Genomic DNA, 21841 nt, shown 5'->3' on the forward strand with positions numbered 1-21841 from the left:
TACAAAGGAGGGGATAGAGGCTGGTCTAATTGCTCTATAAGGGTCCAAGGTTACACTTGATAGGACAACCAGAAACAAGAGGGAAAGGATTTTTTTCCCTTTGAAATAGTTTAACACACTGTGAAGTTGAAGGAACAATATGCTTGAGGAATATAAATACAACAGACAGTAGATCTTATACCATAATGACCATATGGTCATTAACTATAATGTGACTAACTAGAGACAAGAATATGTGTTTATATTATGTACAGCTTCATATAGCAATCTGGAGAAAGAATATGCAAAAGTAACACTTAAACTGGGCAGCTTTCTTGTTCATTTCATGTCATATGTCCTTATGGCAAAGAAAGAAAGACCTCATCAAATTAGACTTACTGATTTTCTGAATAACTTTGGTTAAGGACAGAGAAATACCAACACACGCTTAATACTGAAAAGGTAAAATACTATTACGTAAATACCTAAAGTCAAACAAAAAATTAAGATTAATTGTGATTATTGTTGTTGCATGCTGCCATTTTGACTGTAAAATAACTGATTTACAACAAAAGGAATTCAGGATACGGTCTTCTTGAATACTATATATTTCAGCACTTTAACTACTCCATTAAATTAATTTAAAGAGAATCGCAATTAGCAACTGGCATTATTTTCTTTGATCATTACCTTCCAGTTTAAAATGTTTACAAGACACTGTATACCACACTTTCACTTTAAATTGTCTGGGTTTCCAAAATGGAGGAAAAAAATTACCATGAAATATCAGAAAATAATAATATCACATATTTAAGAATTTAAATATTGCCAAGGTAATTTTGTCATTTGGTTTTAGTTTTCTTTTGCTTCTGAAATGTGCCCGAATAAGATGGAAAAAAAAAAAAAAAAACCAAAACGAAACAAAACAAAACCAACAAAAAACCACACACACAAAACAAAACTAACACTTGGAAAGAATTTTAGTACATTTAAAATCTGAATGTCAAATGGACATACTTTTATATTCCTGACAATTCCTTTATGTAACAGAAGAAACTGGAAGAAAGTTTTAATGAACACTGAAAATAATATTTCCAAATTTATGGGTTCATATTGTCAGTGTAACACTGTACTGATTAAGAGTCGATCTCTTTGAAATATCTACATTTTTTCCTAATAATTCTGGTAGAGATATCCAGAAGTTTACTTCACTTAGTAGATGCTGATACTAATCAGTAAAGATTTTAACACTGCACAAAAACAATTTTATGCCTTTCAGGTGTCTGCCACAGAACATCCCAAGACCAACATATCACAAAATGTATTCATCTTTAAAGTCCCAGATTTCTTGAATAAGACCAATATCTTAAGTAAAACTCCTGTTCTACACGTTTCCTAATTATTGCATACCCATATTAGTTTTTCTTAAAAATTGAGAATGCATTATTTTTTCAATAAATGTTTACTAGTTAAACTCTATGTTTGTACACAGAAGACTTGGAAAATACACGATTTCTCTGAAATCAGGAATAAAAGGTCAAAGCACTGCATTTGTTGCCAAAGAGAAGGACAACAAAGGGAAAAAAAAAAGTGGACCAAACAGCACCAGACTGCTAAGAATAACTAGGTAGAGAGACACCATGGAGGAATGGAGAAAAGAAAAAAAAAAAAAAAAAAACAGCAAAATGTATGCTGCTTTTATCAAAGGTGATCAGATACAATGAGTACACAACAGGATTTTTTTATATATATGTACATATATATTACATATATATATATAGGTACCTGGGATTGTGCTGTGAATCTTTTTCACAGGACAAGGTATGGAAAAAAACAGAGAAAAATTCTAACTACTCATCAACACCAAAATAATTCCCTGTGAGAAGGGGTGGGATTGGTGATGTCCATTGAGAAACATTCTATTGTTTGGATGTGTTTTTACCTGTTTAGTGATCAGACTAGAGGCCTTTGGAGAGAAGGAGCTGGGTCTGGGCACATAGGTAGTTTGAAGGCAATCTTTGCTAAGAAGGCAAACAGTTTAATCTTCCTACCAAGACAGAAGAGACCGTGTAGTAAAATACACTGTAATTAGATTGCCTGGGGCTGCTGCAAAACTCAATTTGGAAGATGGCATCTGTAACACCCTTCTCACAACTGCAAACTTTACTGCTGCTGCTGCTAGGTTTAAGTGTTTAATTTTTAATTCAGTCCTCAAATTCTACAGTAAATTTAGACATATCTGTATTAAATATATACGCAAATTGTAATGCTTTAAACATTTCCTAAATGTTTAGGAGTAAGAAAAAGTCCAGTTTTATGAGCAAAGAATGTCAATCCAAGTAAGTAAAGGGTAACAACAGCAGACTTTTCATCAAATGACCCTAAAACATGTTTACAAAAGACTAAGTCAAATAGCAGAAAACCAGAAATAAACAGGCTTTGTAATATTAATAGATATGAAACTTTGTGACAGAAGATTTAATGTTAAGAAACAGCTGTTAAGTGAGTGGGACACACATTAACTGTTAACAGAGGTACAGGAAGCAGAAAAAGAAAAGATGCCTCTTTCTAAACAACCTTCTGTTAGCCGTCTGCATCCATGAAAGACACCATGGAACAAAGCTGGAAATAGTCACATTCTTGAATTCAACAGGTTTTGTGCTGGATAGAGTCCCAAAACAAGTCAAAAAAACAAAGCAAACAAGGGAAACCAGAACTCTTACTGAAATGTCTTGGATAACTTTTCTGTACACACAAATCAGATCAATGTCTGCCAGGATACATCACTGAAGACGGCGGGCAGAAATGTTAATGTTTTTTATCAGTTGAAGAAACAGAAACAGGTGGGTTTTTTTGGAGAGGAAAAACGGCAAATTCTAATTCACTATGTTTCAATAGGAACTTTATCAATACTGCAATTTAACTCATCCCTTTTAATATCTTGACATTATAGACTTAGAAGGATGCTACAGAATGTATATAATAAAAGGCAATTATAACTCCCATGCATCATACAATGGGAAAGTTTAGCTGTAAAAAAACAAGGGCTGTGTTACTGGACTACAGCAGACATATGGATGGCAGTTTAATCAGGTAACAGAAATCACACATCGTTCACAAAGTTACAAAGTTTAAGCTCCAGGAAGAGCTTAGCAATTGACTTTATACAAAACAGTACTCAGTGGTACTACTTTCCACAGAGACTGGACTATGTACAGACTTAAGTACAGATTTAAGAGTATCATAAAAAATGACACCATGAATGCACATTTAGCAAAGCTTCTAACCACCACATCATAAGTCTCGCAGAATTATTTGTATTATGCTGTATGACTCTAGGCAAGGGATTTGAATTTCTGCAATTCACAAAAACAGCACTAGCCTATAGGTGTATATATTTGTTTAATATCTTCATCAATGATCTGGATGAGGGGATTGAGTGCACCCTCAGTAAGTTTGCAGATGACACCAAACTAGGTGGCAGTGTTGATCTGCTTGAGGGTAGGAAGGCTCTATACAGGGACCTGGACAGGCTGGATAGATGGGCCAAGGCCAACTGTATCAGGTTTAGTAAGGCCAAGTGCCGGGTCCTGCATTTCGGTCACAACAACCCCAAGCAATGCTACAGGCTTGGGGAAGAGTGGCTGGAAAGCTGCCCAGCAGAAAAGGACCTGGGGGTGCTGGTGGACGGCCAGCTTAACATGAGCCAGCAGTGTGCCCAGGTGGCCAAGAAGGCCAACAGCATTCTGGCTTGTCTCAGGAATAGCGTGGCCAGCAGGAGCAGGGAAGTGATGGTGCCTCTGTACTCGGCACTGGTGAGGCCTCACCTCGAGTACTGTGTTCAGTTCTGGGCCCCTCTGTACAAGAGGGACATTGAAGTGCTGGAGCGTGTCCAGAGGAGAGCTACCAGGCTGGGGAGGGGTCTGGAGACCAGGTCATATGAGGAGAGGCTGAGGGAGCTGGGCATGTTTAGTTTGGAGAAGAGCAGGCTGAGGGGAGACCTCCTTGCCCTCTACAACTACCTGAAAGGAGGTTGGAGAGAGGTGGGTGTTGGCCTCTTCTCCCAGGTGAATAATGACAGGGCCAGAGGAAATGGTCTGAAGTTGTGGCAGGGGAGGTTTAGATTAGATTTTAGGAAGAATTACTTTACTGAAAGAGTGGTCAGGCACTGGAACAGCCTGCCCAGGGAGGTGGTTGAGTCACCATCCCTAGAGGTGTTTAAGAAACATCTAGATGTAGCACTTCAGGGCATGCTCTAGTGGCAGAGATTGTAGTTTTTTGGTTTGTTTTTTTGGGGCTTTGGGGTTTTTTTTGTGTGTGTATGGTTGCAATCGATGATCTCAAAGGTCCTTTCCAACCATGAAGATTCTATGATTCTATGATTCTATATATCATTGGATTCTGCAGAACCAAACATAGGTGGAAGCATACAGCCATGTGGCCACACATCCCAATTCACACTGATGGCAAGTTTCGGTTTTCTCCCAGGCCCTTCTTTTTCACACCTTTCCAATTATTTCTTCTTTTAAAATCATTGGCTTTTTAGAGCAGAAATTCATCAAAGCAATGTCATTCTGATCAGAAGTGATCCCATGCTCATTTATTTCTTGTATCCTGAGAATGCACATAAGGGGGATGAAGGGTTAGCATGACAAAGTCTTTGTGAAGCCAAAAGAATCATCATTGTAAAACAACAATTTTATATCCAAGATATTCTTCCTGTCAAATCATGTGCTAATAACTTCTGTCATGAATACCTTTGTCATAAAAGACTGAACAACAAGGTAATGGGAAGATACTTCTTTGTAAGGGAAAGTAAAGTACTTTACAATAAGGGCATCAGGACTACCGTTTCTATTTTATGTGTATTTTGTCCTAAAGTCGGAATGTTTCTACAATTTTCCGTACTGTTTTGCCTAAATAGAAAAAATTTGCCAAAAGCCACTGTCACTCCAGTCTTCAAAAAGGGCAAGGAGGGCAACCCAGGAAACTATGGGCCAGTCAGCCTCACCTCCATCCCTGGAAAGGTGATGGAACAGTTCATTCTGGATTTCATCTCTAAGTATGTAGAGGAAAAGAAGGTTATCGGGAGTGGTCAACATGGATTCACCAAGGGGAAATCATACTTGACCAATCTGATAGCCTTCTACGATGAAATGACTGGTTGGGTTGATGAAGGGAGAGCAGTGGACATTGTCTAGCTCAACTTCAGCAATGCACTCCCATAACAAACTCATAGGTAAGCTTAGGAAGTGTGGGTTAGATGAGTGGACAGTGAGGTGGATTGAGAAGTGGCTGAATGGCAGAGTTCAAAGCGTTGTGATCAGCATCGCAGCATCTAGTTGGAGGCCTGTAACTTGCAGTGTTCCCCAGGGGTCAGTATTGGGTCCAGTCTTGTTCAACATATTCATCAGTGACCTGGATGAGGGGACAGAGTGTAGCCTCAGCAAATTTGCTGATGACACAAAACAGGGAGGAGGGGCTGACACACCAGAAGGCTGTGCCACCATTCAGTGAGACCTGGACAGGCTAGAGAGTTGGGCGGTGAGGAACCTCATGAAGTCCAACAAGGGCAAGTGTAGGGTCCCACACCTAGGGGGGATTAACCCCCTGCACCAGTACAGGTTAGGGGCTGACCTGCTGGAGAGCAGCTCTGCAGAGAGGGACCTGGGAGCTCTGGTGGACAACAAGTTGACCACGAGGCAGCAATGTGCCCTTGTGGCCAAAGCCAATAGTATCCTGGGGTTCATTAAAAAGAGTGTGGCCAGCAGGTTGAGGGAGGTCATCCTCTCCCTCTACTCTGCCCTGGGGAGGCCACATCTGTAGTATTTGTGTCCAAATTTGAGTCCAAATTTGAGTCCAAATTTGTGTCCAAATTTGAGTCCAGTTCTGGGCTCTCCAGTTCAAGAAAGACAAGGAACTACTGGAGAGAGTCCAGTGGAGGGCTACAAAGATGATCAAGGAACTGGAACATCTTATGAGGAAAGGCTAAGACACCTGTTTAGCCTGGAGAAGAGAAGACTGAGAGGGGACCTCATTAATGCTTTTAAATATCTAAAGGATGGGTGTCAAGACAATGGGGCCAGACTCTTTTCACTGGTGCCTAGTGACAGGACAAGAGGCAAGAGGCACACAGGAAATTCCGTCTGAACATAAGGAAAAACTTCTTTACTTTGAGGGTGGCAGAGCACTAGAACAGGCTGCCCAGAGAGGTGGTGGAGTCTCCCTCTCTGGAGATATTCAAAACCTGCCTGGATGCATTCCTGTCCAACCTGTTCTAGTTGAACCTGCTTTCGCAGGGGGGTTGGACTAGTTGATCTCTGAAGGTCACTTCCAACCCTTCCATTCTGTGATTATGTGTGATTCTGTGATTTGTAGCCTGTCAATTTAGTTCCCAAAAGTTTTTATTAAAAAACGTATTGCGTGAACATGTGAAAAAGCCTGGGTATGGAAAGACCATGACTTGCATCTATATATCCAAACAGGAAAAGGTTCTCTACAATAGGATTTAAAAGTTTGCATTTAGTTTTACTCAAAGGAGTGTAATTGCTTTATTCCTAACACAATGATCAGTTCATGACAAACACAGTACTCTCATTTACATTATCCTGAGTAAACAAGAACTGACATTATGGTGGGTTAACCTTGGCAAAGGGTCAAACACCCACTCAACTGCTCACCCGCCCTCCCTCAGCAGGACAGGGGGAGAAAATATGTACAAAAAGCTCATGGGTTGAGACAAATAAATGGAGATTGCATACCATTCACCATCACGGGCAGGCTCTATTGCCACTTAAAATAGATTTGGGTAGCAAGAAATAAAGAAAATTTTAAACCAACACCTTCTCCCCTACCCTGCTTCCCAGGCTCAACTTCACTCCATCACTCTTGCCTCTTCTACCGCCTCCTGAGCAGTGTAGGGGCATAGGGGGGGCTTACAGTCAGTCCATAACAGCTCCTCTCAGCCACTCTTCCCTCCTTACACTTTTGCCCTGCTCCAACATTGAACAGGATGGAGTCCTTTAGGATGAAACTGCTCCAGAGTGGGTCCTAAAATATGTTCTAAAATATGTCCTAAAATATGTTCTAAAATATGTCTTTTCCCAAAAAATAGCGTACAGTGCAGGATATTGAGAAACAAACAAGCTATGCAGTTCTCAATGGAAATTTTATGAGACATCAAATGTGTGAAAACCAGGAGATTTCTAAGGAAGGAGAACATGACAGTCCACCTTCATAGACTATTTATACCACACAGGAGCATGTTCCTATTTGCTTCCTTGCTACAAAAATCTCTTCCATGTTGCCCATATTCTATACAATGACAAGAAAAAAATAATTTCAGATGAGGAAGAGCCTGAATACACTGCAAAACATCATGACTTAGGCTAATTAAATAAATCAATTTAAGCCATAGAATTATTTCTAGATCTATTTCATTAGCTATAGTTTATAGCTGTTACTGTTACCTGGTGCCCAAATTTAACACCAAGTCATCATGAAAGAGGCAGCCCGGCACTATACAGGGTAATAAAAAGTTGAAATTATAAACTTCAAAAGGACATCATCATTCTTCATAGAAAAAATATTACATTATACCTTAAAAATCAAGAATTTGAAAAAAAGATCTTTTTCATTTATAAAATCATAATAATAACAATTTATATTCCTCTCATTTTCCTTCCAGGGAAAGATGGTCATTCTGATAAACACCACAAAATACCTGATAAATATTCATTTTAACAAACCTACAAAGAATTTATCCTTCAAATATTTCATTTAATTAAGAATCCCTTATTCAGTATTTAATAAGGTAAAACCTTCTACTCCCAACAGCTATTTTAACAAGTCTTTGGCAGATAACACAAGAACTATTCAAACAAGCTTCCAGAATTATAAGCAGCATCAACAGATATTAAAATTATTATCTGGACCCTTGAGCAAAAATGTTTGGCTTTACCAGCCTGACTTAGACACAAATACACAAGACAATAAAATTATCCTACCTCATGCTTTCTTCCAGTCCTTATATTGTTTTCCAGAGTATCTGTAGCGTACAAATTATGCTCTGCTAGGTTAAGACTTGCCTTTTTCAATTTTTCCTGTAAAAGCTCGATTTCAGATTTTTGCATTGTAATAAGACACTCTAGCTCACTTAAAGAAGGCTGTTGAAATACCTAGAAAATGATAGTAGAGGTATATTACATTAGTAACAAAAAATCAGAAGCATAACATACCATTTAAATAAATCTGTCTAAAGAAACACAACATTACCACACAAGGAATGTGTGAGAGCTGTAAATAATTCTGCTTTCATAAATGACTCAAGAATCCATAATCAAAACCAGACCTCAAAGTGTTAACTAAACATTTTCACACTACCACCATATTTTCCAAATCCAAATTTACAGTCTTAACAATGATTGTTTTATGTAGATGTTTCTTCTGGACAACTATGGTACTTTGTATCTCACATGCTGTCAAAATTTCTTGACAAAATATTTCATCTCCTAGACTTTTTTCTGGTGAAATTTCAAGTTGGTAAATATAACTGGTCTATCAAACATCGTGAAAAAAAACTCAACTGCATATTCTGTCAAGAAAGATATTCTCAGTCAAAAACTGCCTCAGAAAAGTACCTCTTTAATGTAAATTTACAACATGTATCCACTATTCCCATAAACTCAGACAACACAAATGTTGTGATCAAACTGAAGACTTATAGAAAAAACAGACAGTAATTCTAGATCACAGTGTTACTCAAGGCAGATATGTTGTTTTATCGTGCCATTGAATTCCAGGACCCCTCCCAGCTATCAATCCATTCACAGCTCACCTTGGCCCCGTTACAAAACATGTTCAGACCAAAGACACATTTTCATTGGTACCACTTATCTTTAGGTCAAATTCCTGATGTCCAATAGTGGACTCACGTGCGTACACATGACCAAGAACAGTCAAGTTACCATGGCTTGATAAATTACTCTTTGTCAGTTGAATTATCATTAACTGCCTGTGATCACACCCCACTGCGTTACAACCACAAGGCAAAACATTGTTAGCTTAGCATGAGCAACAGTGATATGCCTGTTGTGGCAGCCTGTGACAATCACAAAGAGAAATGCTTTAGCTCAAATGTCCTCCACAGTGCTGTACGGCTGGGGACAGACATTCACCTTGCAACAGCTGTGCCAGACAAAGATAACTTAATTCCCAGATGTTCAGTGTATGCAGGCAGCTAGAGGTTAGCACCCCGACACTATTGCTGAAAGAAGGGATGGTGCAAACCCTCCTCCTTCCCTAACCGATTGCACAAATAAAAAGGCAGGTTAGTTTAAAAAGTCAATGCAAGTGGCTTGAGCTGACCCGGTTGACCTTGTATTGCACTGATTAGGGCAAACTCATGAAACCTCTATTGCCAGTGGTGCTCTGACAGCAATGGCAAGCAGCTAGGAAACAGTAAAGTCGACAAAGCTTGATCCAGGAGATAACTTTCTCAAGACTGACTAAAAAGTTTTATTTTACACATACTTCCTGTAATTAGCAAAGTTCTGACAACCTGACTTGCTTGCAACTGTTTGAGAATATTCTTAAGACAAATACTCATTTCAATAGGGAAGAAAGAATTTGGTACAATTAACACTTGTTACTGCTCCCTCAATTACTGGTATGCCCCAAGTAAAACAAATCAGGTACACTGACAAAAAAAAAGAAACCAAAAAAAATCTCCAAATTCATGCCAATCAAGAAATGACATGGTCCAAAGTTGATTAAAAACAATCAAGCAAACACCCTAGTAAACTCAGTATGTGACAGAAACAGATTAATGGGCACAGCCATTTTATTTCCTTCTATGCAGAATATGAAGCTTTTCATAAAGTGTACTATAAACTCACACCTTCTACAAATAAATCCCAAATTAGAAATACCAAGCATTTATTTCAGAAAAAGTACAACTCCTCACACCGCAAACAAGTACAGGAAAGTTGTCAGAGAGTAAAAGTTGCCCATGCTTTTGCTGACTGTTCCTTAAATAATTTCTGTTGTTCATTTTGCATAATTTAGGCCATATGTAGCTGCAAACAGATGTCATTTCCACCTATGATCAGAAAAAGGCCATTTTATAACTAAAAGAAAACTCTACACAGAGGAAAAAAAAAATGAAAATAGAAAAATGAGGAGTAGACAAACCCATGCATTGAAAAGAACATTTAAAAGAAAGTTGGGCTTTTTGTTCATTTGAGCAAAACCTTAGCACTATATAAAAAGGGAAAAAAAATTCAACAAAACTTTGAAGACAGAAACAGTGCCAGTAGATAAGGAAGATGTAGTTATACTTAAGGTACATAATTACTTTTTTTCACTTGATCTTTATTTTTTCTTATTTAGAAAGAGAAATAAACCTACCAACTTCTCCCATTTTATTGATTTCTCAGCTGTATGTAAAAAAAGACTTCTACATGTAACATAAGTTGTACAATTACATTAGTAACTAAAAAAAAGAATCAACAGCTTCAATCTGTTATAATTATTTTAATTCGTATTACCCCTAGTTTAAAAAGTCTACAACTGCCAAATGTTGCTGACTTTTAAACCATGACAATTGGACAAATTTAGCTAATGATTAGCTTCTTACTGTATCACTACTTTTTAATTTCTTCTTTCAAAAATGAAATGCGGAGTGTTTTGAAATGTAAATACATTTAAGAGTTACAACTTATATCAAATCCTTGCTCTTCTATGTCAATGAAGTTCTGCTGCTGACTTTAATAGGACCGATATATGAACTGTGTTCTTCATTTATTTGGGGGGGGGGGGGTTCCTACTCTTTTCTTCTCCCAAAAGAGATCTCCAGAAATTACCATGCAGTGATACTTATTTCAAATTAAAATACTGTAAAGGCACATTTTGTAATAAAACTCTTACAACAGTCTGTGTGCACATGCATACACACATATTTCTTGGAAAACAAACAGTCTTAGATCTTAACTTATACCTCAAAATGTCTATGTTTTTACCATCAAAATATTCAGCAGATCACTTTTAACAATACAGACCCTGATATATAATCTGGGTCTACAATACCCTCAAAACAGTTTTTTAAGTACACATGTGAAGTGTCTTCAGTTTCAGGAATTCTAAGAACCCAAATGTAACCTGAAGAGATCCATTTAAAAATCGAGGTTTTGCTTACCAATGAACTCCAGTTTAAGAAGAGATGAGTAGCATTTTCTGTTAAATTTAACATATCCTTCACTATTTGGTAAATATTCTTCTACATTTCCTAGCCTAGAAGACTTTGTCTACTCAAATATCACGATAATTTTTAAACATGAATTTTTAAAACATGAAAAGAGATCTTCCAAAGACAGAAAGCTAGATGAAATCTCTCTCTGATCTTTTGTTTCAGATTCATGTATATTTAACTTTATATTACTACACCATTATGTTTCAGGTATCCTTGGTTAAGAGCAAAAAAATGACCCAAACCAAATTATTCAGTGAAAAGATTTGGCTATTATGAGAAATTCAATTCCTTCTGTAAAAAATATGACTCTATGAACAACTCAGAGTTCCAAGATTTATGCATGAAGAAAGAAGTGTCATTTTGTCAGATCCTTGGAAAGAAATGTGACCTTTTCTTCACTTTTCACTTTCTAGCTTTACATCTGAACTCTAATCTAAGAACTAAGGGAAATATTACAATTAATAAGGCCAACATGGCAAATAATTTGGACTATAACGTAGCTCTGATTTAAAAATCCTACATCAGAAAAAAAGCACAATATTGTGTTTCAAGACTGCAGAAAACCTTCTACATTCAAGCTCTGTATGAAGAATGTAGGCCACTTTCACAGTGAAAATCAGAAATCTGCAATCCAGAAAAATAAAAAAAAGTCACATACTAAGAGGCAGCACCAGGTTCTTCCACAGCTTCTGTCTCAGAACTGTCCTCAACGAAAAGTTCCATAAAGGTTCACTACCTAAAGCCTACTCTGAAGCCTATGTCTAAAACCAAGATTCCCATGAGATAATCATTTCAGTGTACACATAATCTTGACCCTCTTCACAGTCTATCCATCTACATGTTGAGTGCAGGAAATGAAGGCTTTCTCTCAGGTTTAACATCTTAGATTAGATTCTACCTGCATTACTAAGTCTAGCGTAACAGAATAATGGTTTCCTTCTTTCACTTAGCAAAATCAGCTTATATCATATGCTATTTTATCACAAAAATACATAATTTTTTCACACTAAAACCCAATCTAACATGCAAAACTTATATTCCAAATAAATGTCATGGCTTATTTATGTTTTAAACAACAAATACAATGAAGAAAGCATTTCTTTCTACCAAGCAGATCTCCTACCTCTCTTATGCTTACATGTCTTTTTGAAGTAAGACACAGCTGATGTTTTCTGTGTGCATTAATTAAGATGAAGCATAAGTACCATCTTTGCCACAAAGCTGTACCACTAGGGGAGCTATCCACACTGTACTTAGGGAAGGGATGCCACCTTTTCAATGCCCCTGTTGTCAGAGATCACAAACAGTACCAAACAATATGGAGAAAACACAGCTATGCTCCATCATACTTCTATTCTGTATGACTTTCCTGAACCAGCAAAAGAGAGCAGGTGTCAAGGGAACAGGTATCTAAGAGCTTCAGAACTAATAACATGGCCTTATGTGTACTCCTGCTCCTCCTCAATTTCCTCAGGACAAAGCTGTGCTAAGAATACCAAAATCACCATCTAGGAGACAGAAAAAGCCTGCACAGTCTTTCTGTAAGGAGATGCAAGCTCACCCTGCTTCAACAACAAACTGACCAATAGGAATACAGTCACTAAAATATCTCTTCTCTCAGCAACACAACAAAGTTTACACACACCGCTCAGACTAGAGGAAACAAGCACACCTTTACCAGAATACTTGAGTTAGGAAACAGCATTTGTGACCTATGGCAACCAAATGGCCCATGAACCATACCCCAAAGTTTTCTTCCAGTTAAACTCCAGGAATCCAGTGCCGTATGCCATGCAAAGCCATGATGCCGGAAATGTCCAGAAACAGTTAATACATGAGAAATAAGAATCACTTCCCGGGTCTCCTCTTACTCCATTACTGAGTCCGCTAGCTGAGCAGCTAAGTCAGAGGCAATGCTCAACTCAGCATCCTTTGCAAGCTCTTTTTACAGCTTGGAAATCCAGTTGTCACAGTCTCATCTGTACTTACTGCACGGAACTTCTAGGATGGGCACCAGTAACTAACTGTTGAAAAGAAACTTACCCAGGCTGGGCCTTGATCTCATGTGTCCCCATGAGTTCCCAGAAGGGGCTAGAAGCCAGTGAAAGGGTTTCCAGCATCTATCCACCCTCTTCACCTAGATGTTTGGCATCTTCCAAAATACACACAATTTATATCACATAAAAAAGAGCACTCTGGTCATGTAATAGAGAAGAACAGGCAGGGGAAAGAAGGATGCAATCCCTTTATGAACACCATGCAGCCACCACATCAGAAAGATTCCCCAAACCAGGTAACCAGGTATGAATGATTTATTATATTAATTAGGGGAATTAGACTTCTTGTTATAAAATTAATGTTCCAAATTATTGGGAAAAATATGCAGTTACAAGATAAGAAAAAAATTTTGTAGTCTGGAAAAAAATGTTTAGAAGAATCATCACAGAAAGTCTCAAGATAAGGCTGGATTTCATTAAGCCTTTTTGTTAAATTCATTTCCCCATGCATTTATTGGAGCAGCCACTTTTTAGTTGCAAGTACACAATAAAACGGGGCAGTTTTTTCATAAAACTGGTCAGAGTAGCAGTTGAAAACATCAGTACTATGTGCTCTAATGCATTACAATTAATAGACATTAGAAATAGAATGTAACACTACAGAATCCCTAGGAGTTGCTGGTTAAAGTATTTCATATCTTTATACTCTCGGAAGCAATACTTTACAACTGTCACTTAAAAGTTTCAAGTATAATGGCTTTTTCTTGGTGTTTTGTTTTTTTTTAGGGCATCTTATCTAGCATTTTAGTTTTTAAAGAGCTTATTAATTAGTTACTGGAAGGTTTTACTTGACTAACTACACCAAAATGAAGACAGTATTTCTTCAAAGATTTTAAGATATTTTAAGATATATATATTGGTTACTAGGTAAGTTTAAAAAAGCACATTTTTCTGAGTTACAGATTCGGTACTAGAAAGCAAAAAACATAAACCTGCATCTGATGGTGAGATTGCTCCAAAAAAGCAACTTTGTTGTCTGCTGAACTATTACACTATTATCACAAGTAAAAATCAAACCTGTGCACTAATGGTGTAAACTAGGGACTGTGCTTGTTATGCATTATCATCTCTGTACATTAGAACCTCAATCATACTCAAACAAATTCACTAAAGTGTGGTTTTCAATCTGCTAACTATGCATTCCATAATAGCCTGTAATTATTAAAAACTGACAAGAAAGCTACGCCACCTGTGTTTATGTGAAGCCAGGTAATGAAAAAAACAACAACACTGTCATCACCTCTCAATTCCTGATTGCATTATCAAAACTGTAGCCGAGTTTGGCATCTGGGTGTGACCTTGTTAACTGCTAGGGTAATTAAATTTATTCTATTGGGAAAAGGGATGATAAATTATTAGCAAGAAGATTTTGTTCACATTTTATTAAATTGGCCTGTCAAAGGGTCGGCCAAATTATCAAGGGCCTCATTTATTGGAGGCCAGCCATATTGCCACATCTGTTACAATTATTTATAATTTCAGCAGTTGAAAACCAACTGAGTTAGGCATCCGCCATGTAAAGTAATTTACAAATTATCTGATGAGGGAGTGTTTTAGCTTCTCCCTCATTTCTAGCCAGCAGAAAGCCGCGCTGTAATTACAGAACACGATTAGGTTCTTTGGGGAACTTATCTTGCACTCATAGCCATAGTAAGATGCAGCAAGAACATATGGAGGAGCTTGTGCTTCTACTCCCTGAAGCTCGTGACCCGCCTGCCGCTGAGCCCTTGAGTTGAATTTGAATGAGAGTGCCATGGCTAATGTTCTACACATGCACCATTTATGCCACAAAACAAATCGGATCACTGTTAATTATGAAGCAGCTATAATCAGGCCTTCACATCTGTGTAATGTGAAGCGCAGTAGGCTGTATTCCAATAATGTATGACTACCTTTGGGTCGCAAATTGCGAGCCATATTGCCTCAGTAGTAGTTACTGAATTCAAAGTAAGTCCTTTGATAAAAGCCCATCACAAAGATATTTTTATCCATTTTTTTTTAAACACAAGCCTTTCTTTATCAGCTATTGACCAGAACAGTTAAAGCATATGGCACAAGTTCATTAATGAACAGTAGCACACAGCACTCTAATTTAATGAAACCACTTGAGCCATAAAAATCAGATTTAGTTAATTCCCCCTTCCCCTTTTTTTTTTTCTTTTCTGCATCTAGCCTATACCCTGGACTCCAACATAATGTCATGGGTGATCTTGCTGTAAAATATAATTATTTTCTCGTACATTTATAAACAGATTTTATATTTTAAGAGCCTGTGCATTTTGTAACATGGAATGGGGGGGGTTGGGGTCGGGGGGAAGGGAGACAAATGGGAAGAAATTGAAAATTGGAAAGAAATGTCCAAGTACTTTCCTCTGCATAACCCAAAATTTAACCTGATAACAATTAATAGTCCATATATCATTTCTATTTTAGAAATTACTGTCTTGCAGCTGTCTTCTAACAAAAAAATATTCTGTATTCAGTGAAAAATCTTTCTGTGAGAAAGCAGCTAAACAAGCGGCACCCAGATGGCAAACCAGCTACAGTTTAATTAATCCACTAAAAGCCATTCAGTTTTCAGTAAGGGTAATGTAATTTTGAATAATTGTAGGAAAAAAAATCACTAAACGTTCTTAAGTTTTATTACAGCGGCATGAATAGTGCCGCTATAGAGTAGTTAAAGTTGAGTTGCTCTTTCCATTATAAACCCCACATTTTCAGTATCTTGGTCCTTTTTGATTATTAGACTTTGAAAATAGGTAAATGGAATGTCAAACTAAACTAAATTAAAATTAAACTGTTCTTCAAAACTGGATCCAGTTTTTCCTTTCTGTCCTTTTAACACTCTAGAACAGGATGTAGATTAGTTTTCAAAAGTTATGCAGTACCTTCCTAAAGTACAGTGCATTTCTTTCCTTTTTAAAAAAAATAATTTCAGAAGCTGCACAAAACCATTATTCCTTGTTTTATAGACAATACCTACCTGCATCCTGGCACACCTACAACATTGCAGGTGGAGTCCCAAATTGTCATAGTAAAACACACCCAACTGTAACTGACATTGCATTTTAGGGCAATCAAGTGCTAGTAAACGGTGGTCCCAATAGCAACAATGACTTCACAGAATCTGTTAGACAGTTAAAACTCCATGCATCTTTTCTGAGGACAAGGGTATGGCTTGAACCACAGGGTACAAACTCCTTTGTACCTGTCTGTATTATCACAGAATTGTGCAGTTCAAACACAAGGACTTTCCAGAAAAATAATAATACTGCTTGGAAAAAGACCTGTATTTTATCCTTTTCACCTTGTTTAAAAGACACACATACAAGATATTTTAAGTGTAGTTTCATAACATATTGGTATAAAAAAAAAAGTTTGGAAACTAACAAATTACTGCTTCTTTGACCAAGAATCAGAGACACACTTATACTAGTTTTTAAAAAAGTGTTTACCTGTAAGACACCATATTAAATTTGCTATAAAAATATATAAATAAGATTAAAATGACATCATTACTATTGAAGATGACATGTGTCTAAAATTTAAAGTTTATATTATACTTATCTAGGTATTGCAAATAGTAGAAAATACCAGTACTTTTCTATTACAAACACATTTAAATATGCAGCAAATTTAACTTTACAAGCTACAATCTATACCTGCCTTTAGTATAAAGGCAATAATCTCCACATAACAGTTTGCAGCTTAAGGGAACACAACCATTTGAAAAATGTTATTGATATTTTCCACCATTAAAGACTAATTATTTACTCAGTAAGTTGTGCTGCTAAATTGGTCAATTTCAGTTCCATTTTACTCCCTTCAAGCCCTAAGCCTTGAAGCAAACAGTGGTAGTCTTTTGCCTTCCTCAAACAATGTGCTGCAGTATTACATAGTTCTAAATGTTTACTATGACTTCATGTCATCTTGTCCTATACAAATACCTTTTTACTACAGTATTTGTTAATTTATTAAATTACATTTTGAGATCTTTGTGATCAATTTTAATGCTTTTTTAATGAATTGAATATTTCTAAAAACTGGAAGATATTTGTGGCAAGCCTTGACCCATAGGGGGCGCAAGACTGAGAAACATCTAATGTAAATAAATTAAATGGCTAAGTCTTCTAACTTAAAATAAAGCCTAAATAAATGTAATATAAAAAGTATTTTTTTTAAGAATTAGTTTCAGTAACTGAAATGATCCCAATCTATAAAATAAAATTTACAGCACAACACTTTGAACAGGTTATCTTCCTCTTGTTATGCTGTGTGATTAAGAACAAACAGAAAATTAAGCCTCAAAAGCAGACTTTAAACATTCATATTGCAATACTAAGTATACTGGACAAAATATAGAACCACTAAAATAAATGAGAGTTACCCTTTCCAACTAATTTTTACCATTTATATTTCAATGAAAATCAGTATTTTAAAGATTGTACTATATGAGCCTAATAAACAGAAATCACTAAAATACTAAGGTTAGAAAACAAGCAAGTCACACTCTGATAAGACCTGAAGGATTTTTGCATGGCAACAACGGATGCAGTTTTTCTTGAAACATTATATTTATGTATTTCTCATATAAATCTTTCTAAACTCGGTTTTTTATTTTAGTTACAAATCACCATTTTTTTTCCTAATAATCTTAAGTTACATCTGTGTGCAATATCTACTTTCATTGTTTTACTAGCATCTTCTATTATGACTCCTTTTAAAAACTTCATAATGAGGAATGAAGATACTATTATAAAAGTGCGATTGAATTCTGTATTAGGTAGAATGCACATACCTGTCAGATGCTGCAGTTACAAATAAAACCATTTAAATGTCTGTTAATTGCTGTTCTTTGATCAAGTATCATCTCTTAATACTGTCTTTGATGTCTGCACATGTATGAAAAGTAGGAGTCAAGACAGAAATGACTGCTTCTGTTCAGTAAACATACTTAAATATTTACTATTCACATGGGTAATAGTTATGGTATACTAACAGTATGACTAAATGTATGGTATACATCTCAAAGCTAAAAATGAACACCAATAATGAAACAGAACCAAAGCAGCAATTACATGAGATGAAATTAATCAAATCCCATGGGCTTGTGTTTTGAAAACTATTTAAAATGTTTTTGTTATCTGCTATTTTACTGTGCAGCATGATCATAGATCTAACTAAACAGACTTCCAAATTCAGAGATGCTTAATTTCTCTGATCAGAGAAAAGGTATGTGAGAGCTGCTGAATGCACACATACTAAAATGTAAATAGAAATTTATTGTAAAGCAGATCCAAATTCTTCATCACACACATTACCAGAATAGTCAAAATCAACCAAAAGTTTGCCCTCACCAACAGAAGTGCCATATTGACTAGAATAAGATTCCAACATTATAGAAGTCATACTGTCCCCTTAATGAAAGAAAACGGAGGCATTTTTTCTAATATAGCCAATAAAATAAAACTTATTTTTGCCCGATTACGATGTAATTTCAACAGCAAGAAAAGTTTAAATCCAGGAAAAAGTATGTGCTAACATATGCAACACTGATGTATAATCTTCCTGGCTAGGCAAAGTCTGAGGGAGATACATTAGTGGTGTCAACAGACTGTTAGCATGTCCCATAGGACGGACTTCCAGCAAAGTACAGATCTGAACGTGCTCAAGAAATCAGAACTTTACTGCAGAAATACAATTGTCATTTAAACCAACTTCTTTTTTTAGGAAGGATTGTTTTAAAAAATGGTGACAGGAGAACTAATGGATGCCTCCTTTGCTTTCATGTCCTGTTAATTAAGACTCTATTCCAAATCCATCCTGTTTTACTGATGTTGTAGTCAAGAGACAGCAGAATGAGTTCTGAAGAAGGAGGTTCTCTCAATCACATTTAACTTCAGAACTGCACAAACAACCAGGATTCTGGTTATCTAACAGGTCATAGAAGTAATGATAGGTAATCACTTTTTTCCCCTGCAGAAATCTCAGCTGTGTAACCACACAATAATGATTACCTTTCTAATATTTTTGCAAGATAGTAAAGCTGGTAATGGGAAATTTGGCTGTCATCAAAATGCTACAGCAGAATGGAAGGATGCCAGTTAAGAGAAAATATTAAGCATGTTAAGCACACAAGCACACACTGCTTAACGCCTTGGTTCTCCTACAAGCCTAGCAACCCTGGACAATACATACACACATTCCCTTCCCTGAGGCTGCTTCAGTAACACTAGTCATTTGTCCCATCACAGACAGGTTTAAGGCTAATTTACAGAAAAATAAATACTGAAAAATAAAGGTTCATACATGTCATTTAGCTTACTCTATTACGTTCATTATCAGAAGTTGTCTGCTTTTGCTTCCTATCATGTCTTCTCCACTAGCATTGGTAAGTATTTGACTGAGCTCGTGACAGATCACATAATGTTCAACTGATATATTTCTGCAAAAGGTCAGACTAAACCTATAATCACGACAAGTATACTCTTCCAAATAACTATTTGGACCCATGTTCACCATTAAGTAATTTAGGACTGCTTCACATTTGGATCCTAATTTACATGGAGCATACTGTTTGATGTACTTCAAGTTCAGGTAGCACTAGAAGGAGTCACAGAATAAATCAACAAAAGAAATAGTAACAATTCACCCACACTGGATGTGATTAATCTAAAACATCCAAAGGAAATCAAGTATAAAGTTGAATCACCAACTGTAGATTGTCAGTAGCTTCTAAAATAGTGTTACTTTTAATGTCAGAAATTTCCTCAAGTTCTTTTAAGAAGTAAAAAAAATTGATCCGAGTGAAATAGTCTGCTTGGATTTGAAATGGATTTCAGCAAAGCTCCACATTAGGAGCTCTTAAAGAAAACCAACTGTTGTATTTTAAGGGGAGTAAAAATCTTACATTAAAGATTTGCTTTAATTATGAGAAATAAGTAATAGCAATAAATGCTTAGTTTACTCAGAGGGAAAAAGTCACCTGCGGTGTCCCACATGTTCAAAAATTACAGATAGGCAGGAGGGTAGTGCAGTAACAAAGTTTTCTAATACTACTAAGCTATTCAGAATAATAAAGACAAAAGCTGATGACAAATATTTACTTCACATCTCCATGGGATATGGTGCAACTGCATAATAAACTGTCACAGAATATCCAGGTTAGACAATACAGATGTTGTACATGGAGGAAAGCATTCTAACATCACTTCACAAAGAGAACAAAGGCCTCCTTAACCTCAGGAAATATAATTCAGAGATACAATAAAAGCTTTTATGAAAAAAAAAAAAAATAGTCTGACAAAATAAACTGCCAAAAACTCTTCAGAGCAATACAAGATAATGAAAGCATAATGATGTACTCAGAAATACAGTCTGAACATTGAAAAACCATGATCCAAAGCTGTGTTTAGAACAGAAACAGCTTGAGAGTAATTTTATATTTATAATGTTTAAAAAAATCCTACAAAATCTTCTAAAAGAAAAAACCCAATTATTTCTAAGATTCAGTAAAAGTTCAAGAATGTATCAAGAGGACAACACTCCACAAGAAAGAATTAAAACAATGTGTTTTGTCATTTGTGAAAGAAAATTATCGAATCATTAGATTAAGGGAAACTGTAAAAATCATACAAAATATGGGTTAAGAATCTTGTGATAAACACTTAAGTAATACTCTGGATAAAGTTGGAACATTAACTCTGGAATGACCCCCATGAACACAACCAGGAGATACTGCATTCTGTGATTTTTTTGGTTTTGAGAAATAAAACACTGTGATTTTTTTAATATTCAAACTCCTTTGGACTCATGAACAGAATCCTTGATTACAAATCTACTTTTTAATGAGCATTACAACCTTAACTATTTTCCCTTCTCTGCTTAATCAAGGGAAAGAGTTTCAGTTTTCGTAAAACTGAAACACATAACTACATCTCATTGACAAATCTATGGAAGAAACTAAGCAAGAGAGTCTACAAAACCATTGTGGGTAGATAATTTCAAAGACTTTCAAACTCACTTTAGGTCATAAATTGGACTTTGGAAAATGTCAAGGCCATACGCGTAAGATCTGGCACACTTGAAAAGTTAGAGGCCTGTTAGAGTGATGAACTTATTATAATAATTCCAAATGGCATATTAAAGCTTAGAAATTTTTACACAAATATTTCTCCATACCATAATGCTTTCTCTGGATCTATGATCTGAAGTTTAGTTGAATGGTCAGGAACAATTAAACTAATCAGGACCAATAAATTTCACTTTCACAGAGGAAATTCAGAAACTTCACAATTTCTTCTAGAAATTTGCTTACAGGAACAAAATCACTTTGATTTTATTTTTATTTTTGGTGTCTTTGTTAGAGAATATAAGTTAAGAGTCATCTTGAATACTGAAAACTTTAATCACATTTTTTCCCAGGACAGATGTAATTATGAAGTACCTTCTATTAGCAACAGCAGAAATAGTTACATTACTGCAGCAGCATAGTTGCACAGTTTTTCTTGTTAAAAAAAAGGACGAACAACCTGTAATTTCCTTTAAAAAAATCCGG

At 36.2% G+C, this 21841-nt stretch overlaps 1 protein-coding gene across 7 annotated transcripts in view; it reads right to left on the reverse strand.

Moving 5' to 3' along the window:
- The window catches only part of CNTLN (centlein), a 195718-nt gene that overhangs the window by 105575 nt on the left and 68302 nt on the right, over positions 1 to 21841 (reverse strand). For all 7 annotated transcript variants that reach the window (XR_008463858.1, XM_054186070.1, XM_054186071.1 and 4 more), the window contains one exon: positions 7986 to 8156. Coding sequence is in view for 6 of the 7 variants with exons in the window: in XM_054186070.1 (XP_054042045.1) it covers positions 7986 to 8156 (171 nt within the window). In the remaining variant the exon portion in view is untranslated. The remainder of the gene's footprint in view (positions 1 to 7985; positions 8157 to 21841) is intronic.

The sequence above is a fragment of the Rissa tridactyla genome, chromosome Z (genome assembly GCF_028500815.1).
Source record: "Rissa tridactyla isolate bRisTri1 chromosome Z, bRisTri1.patW.cur.20221130, whole genome shotgun sequence".
Lineage (NCBI taxonomy): Eukaryota > Metazoa > Chordata > Aves > Charadriiformes > Laridae > Rissa > Rissa tridactyla.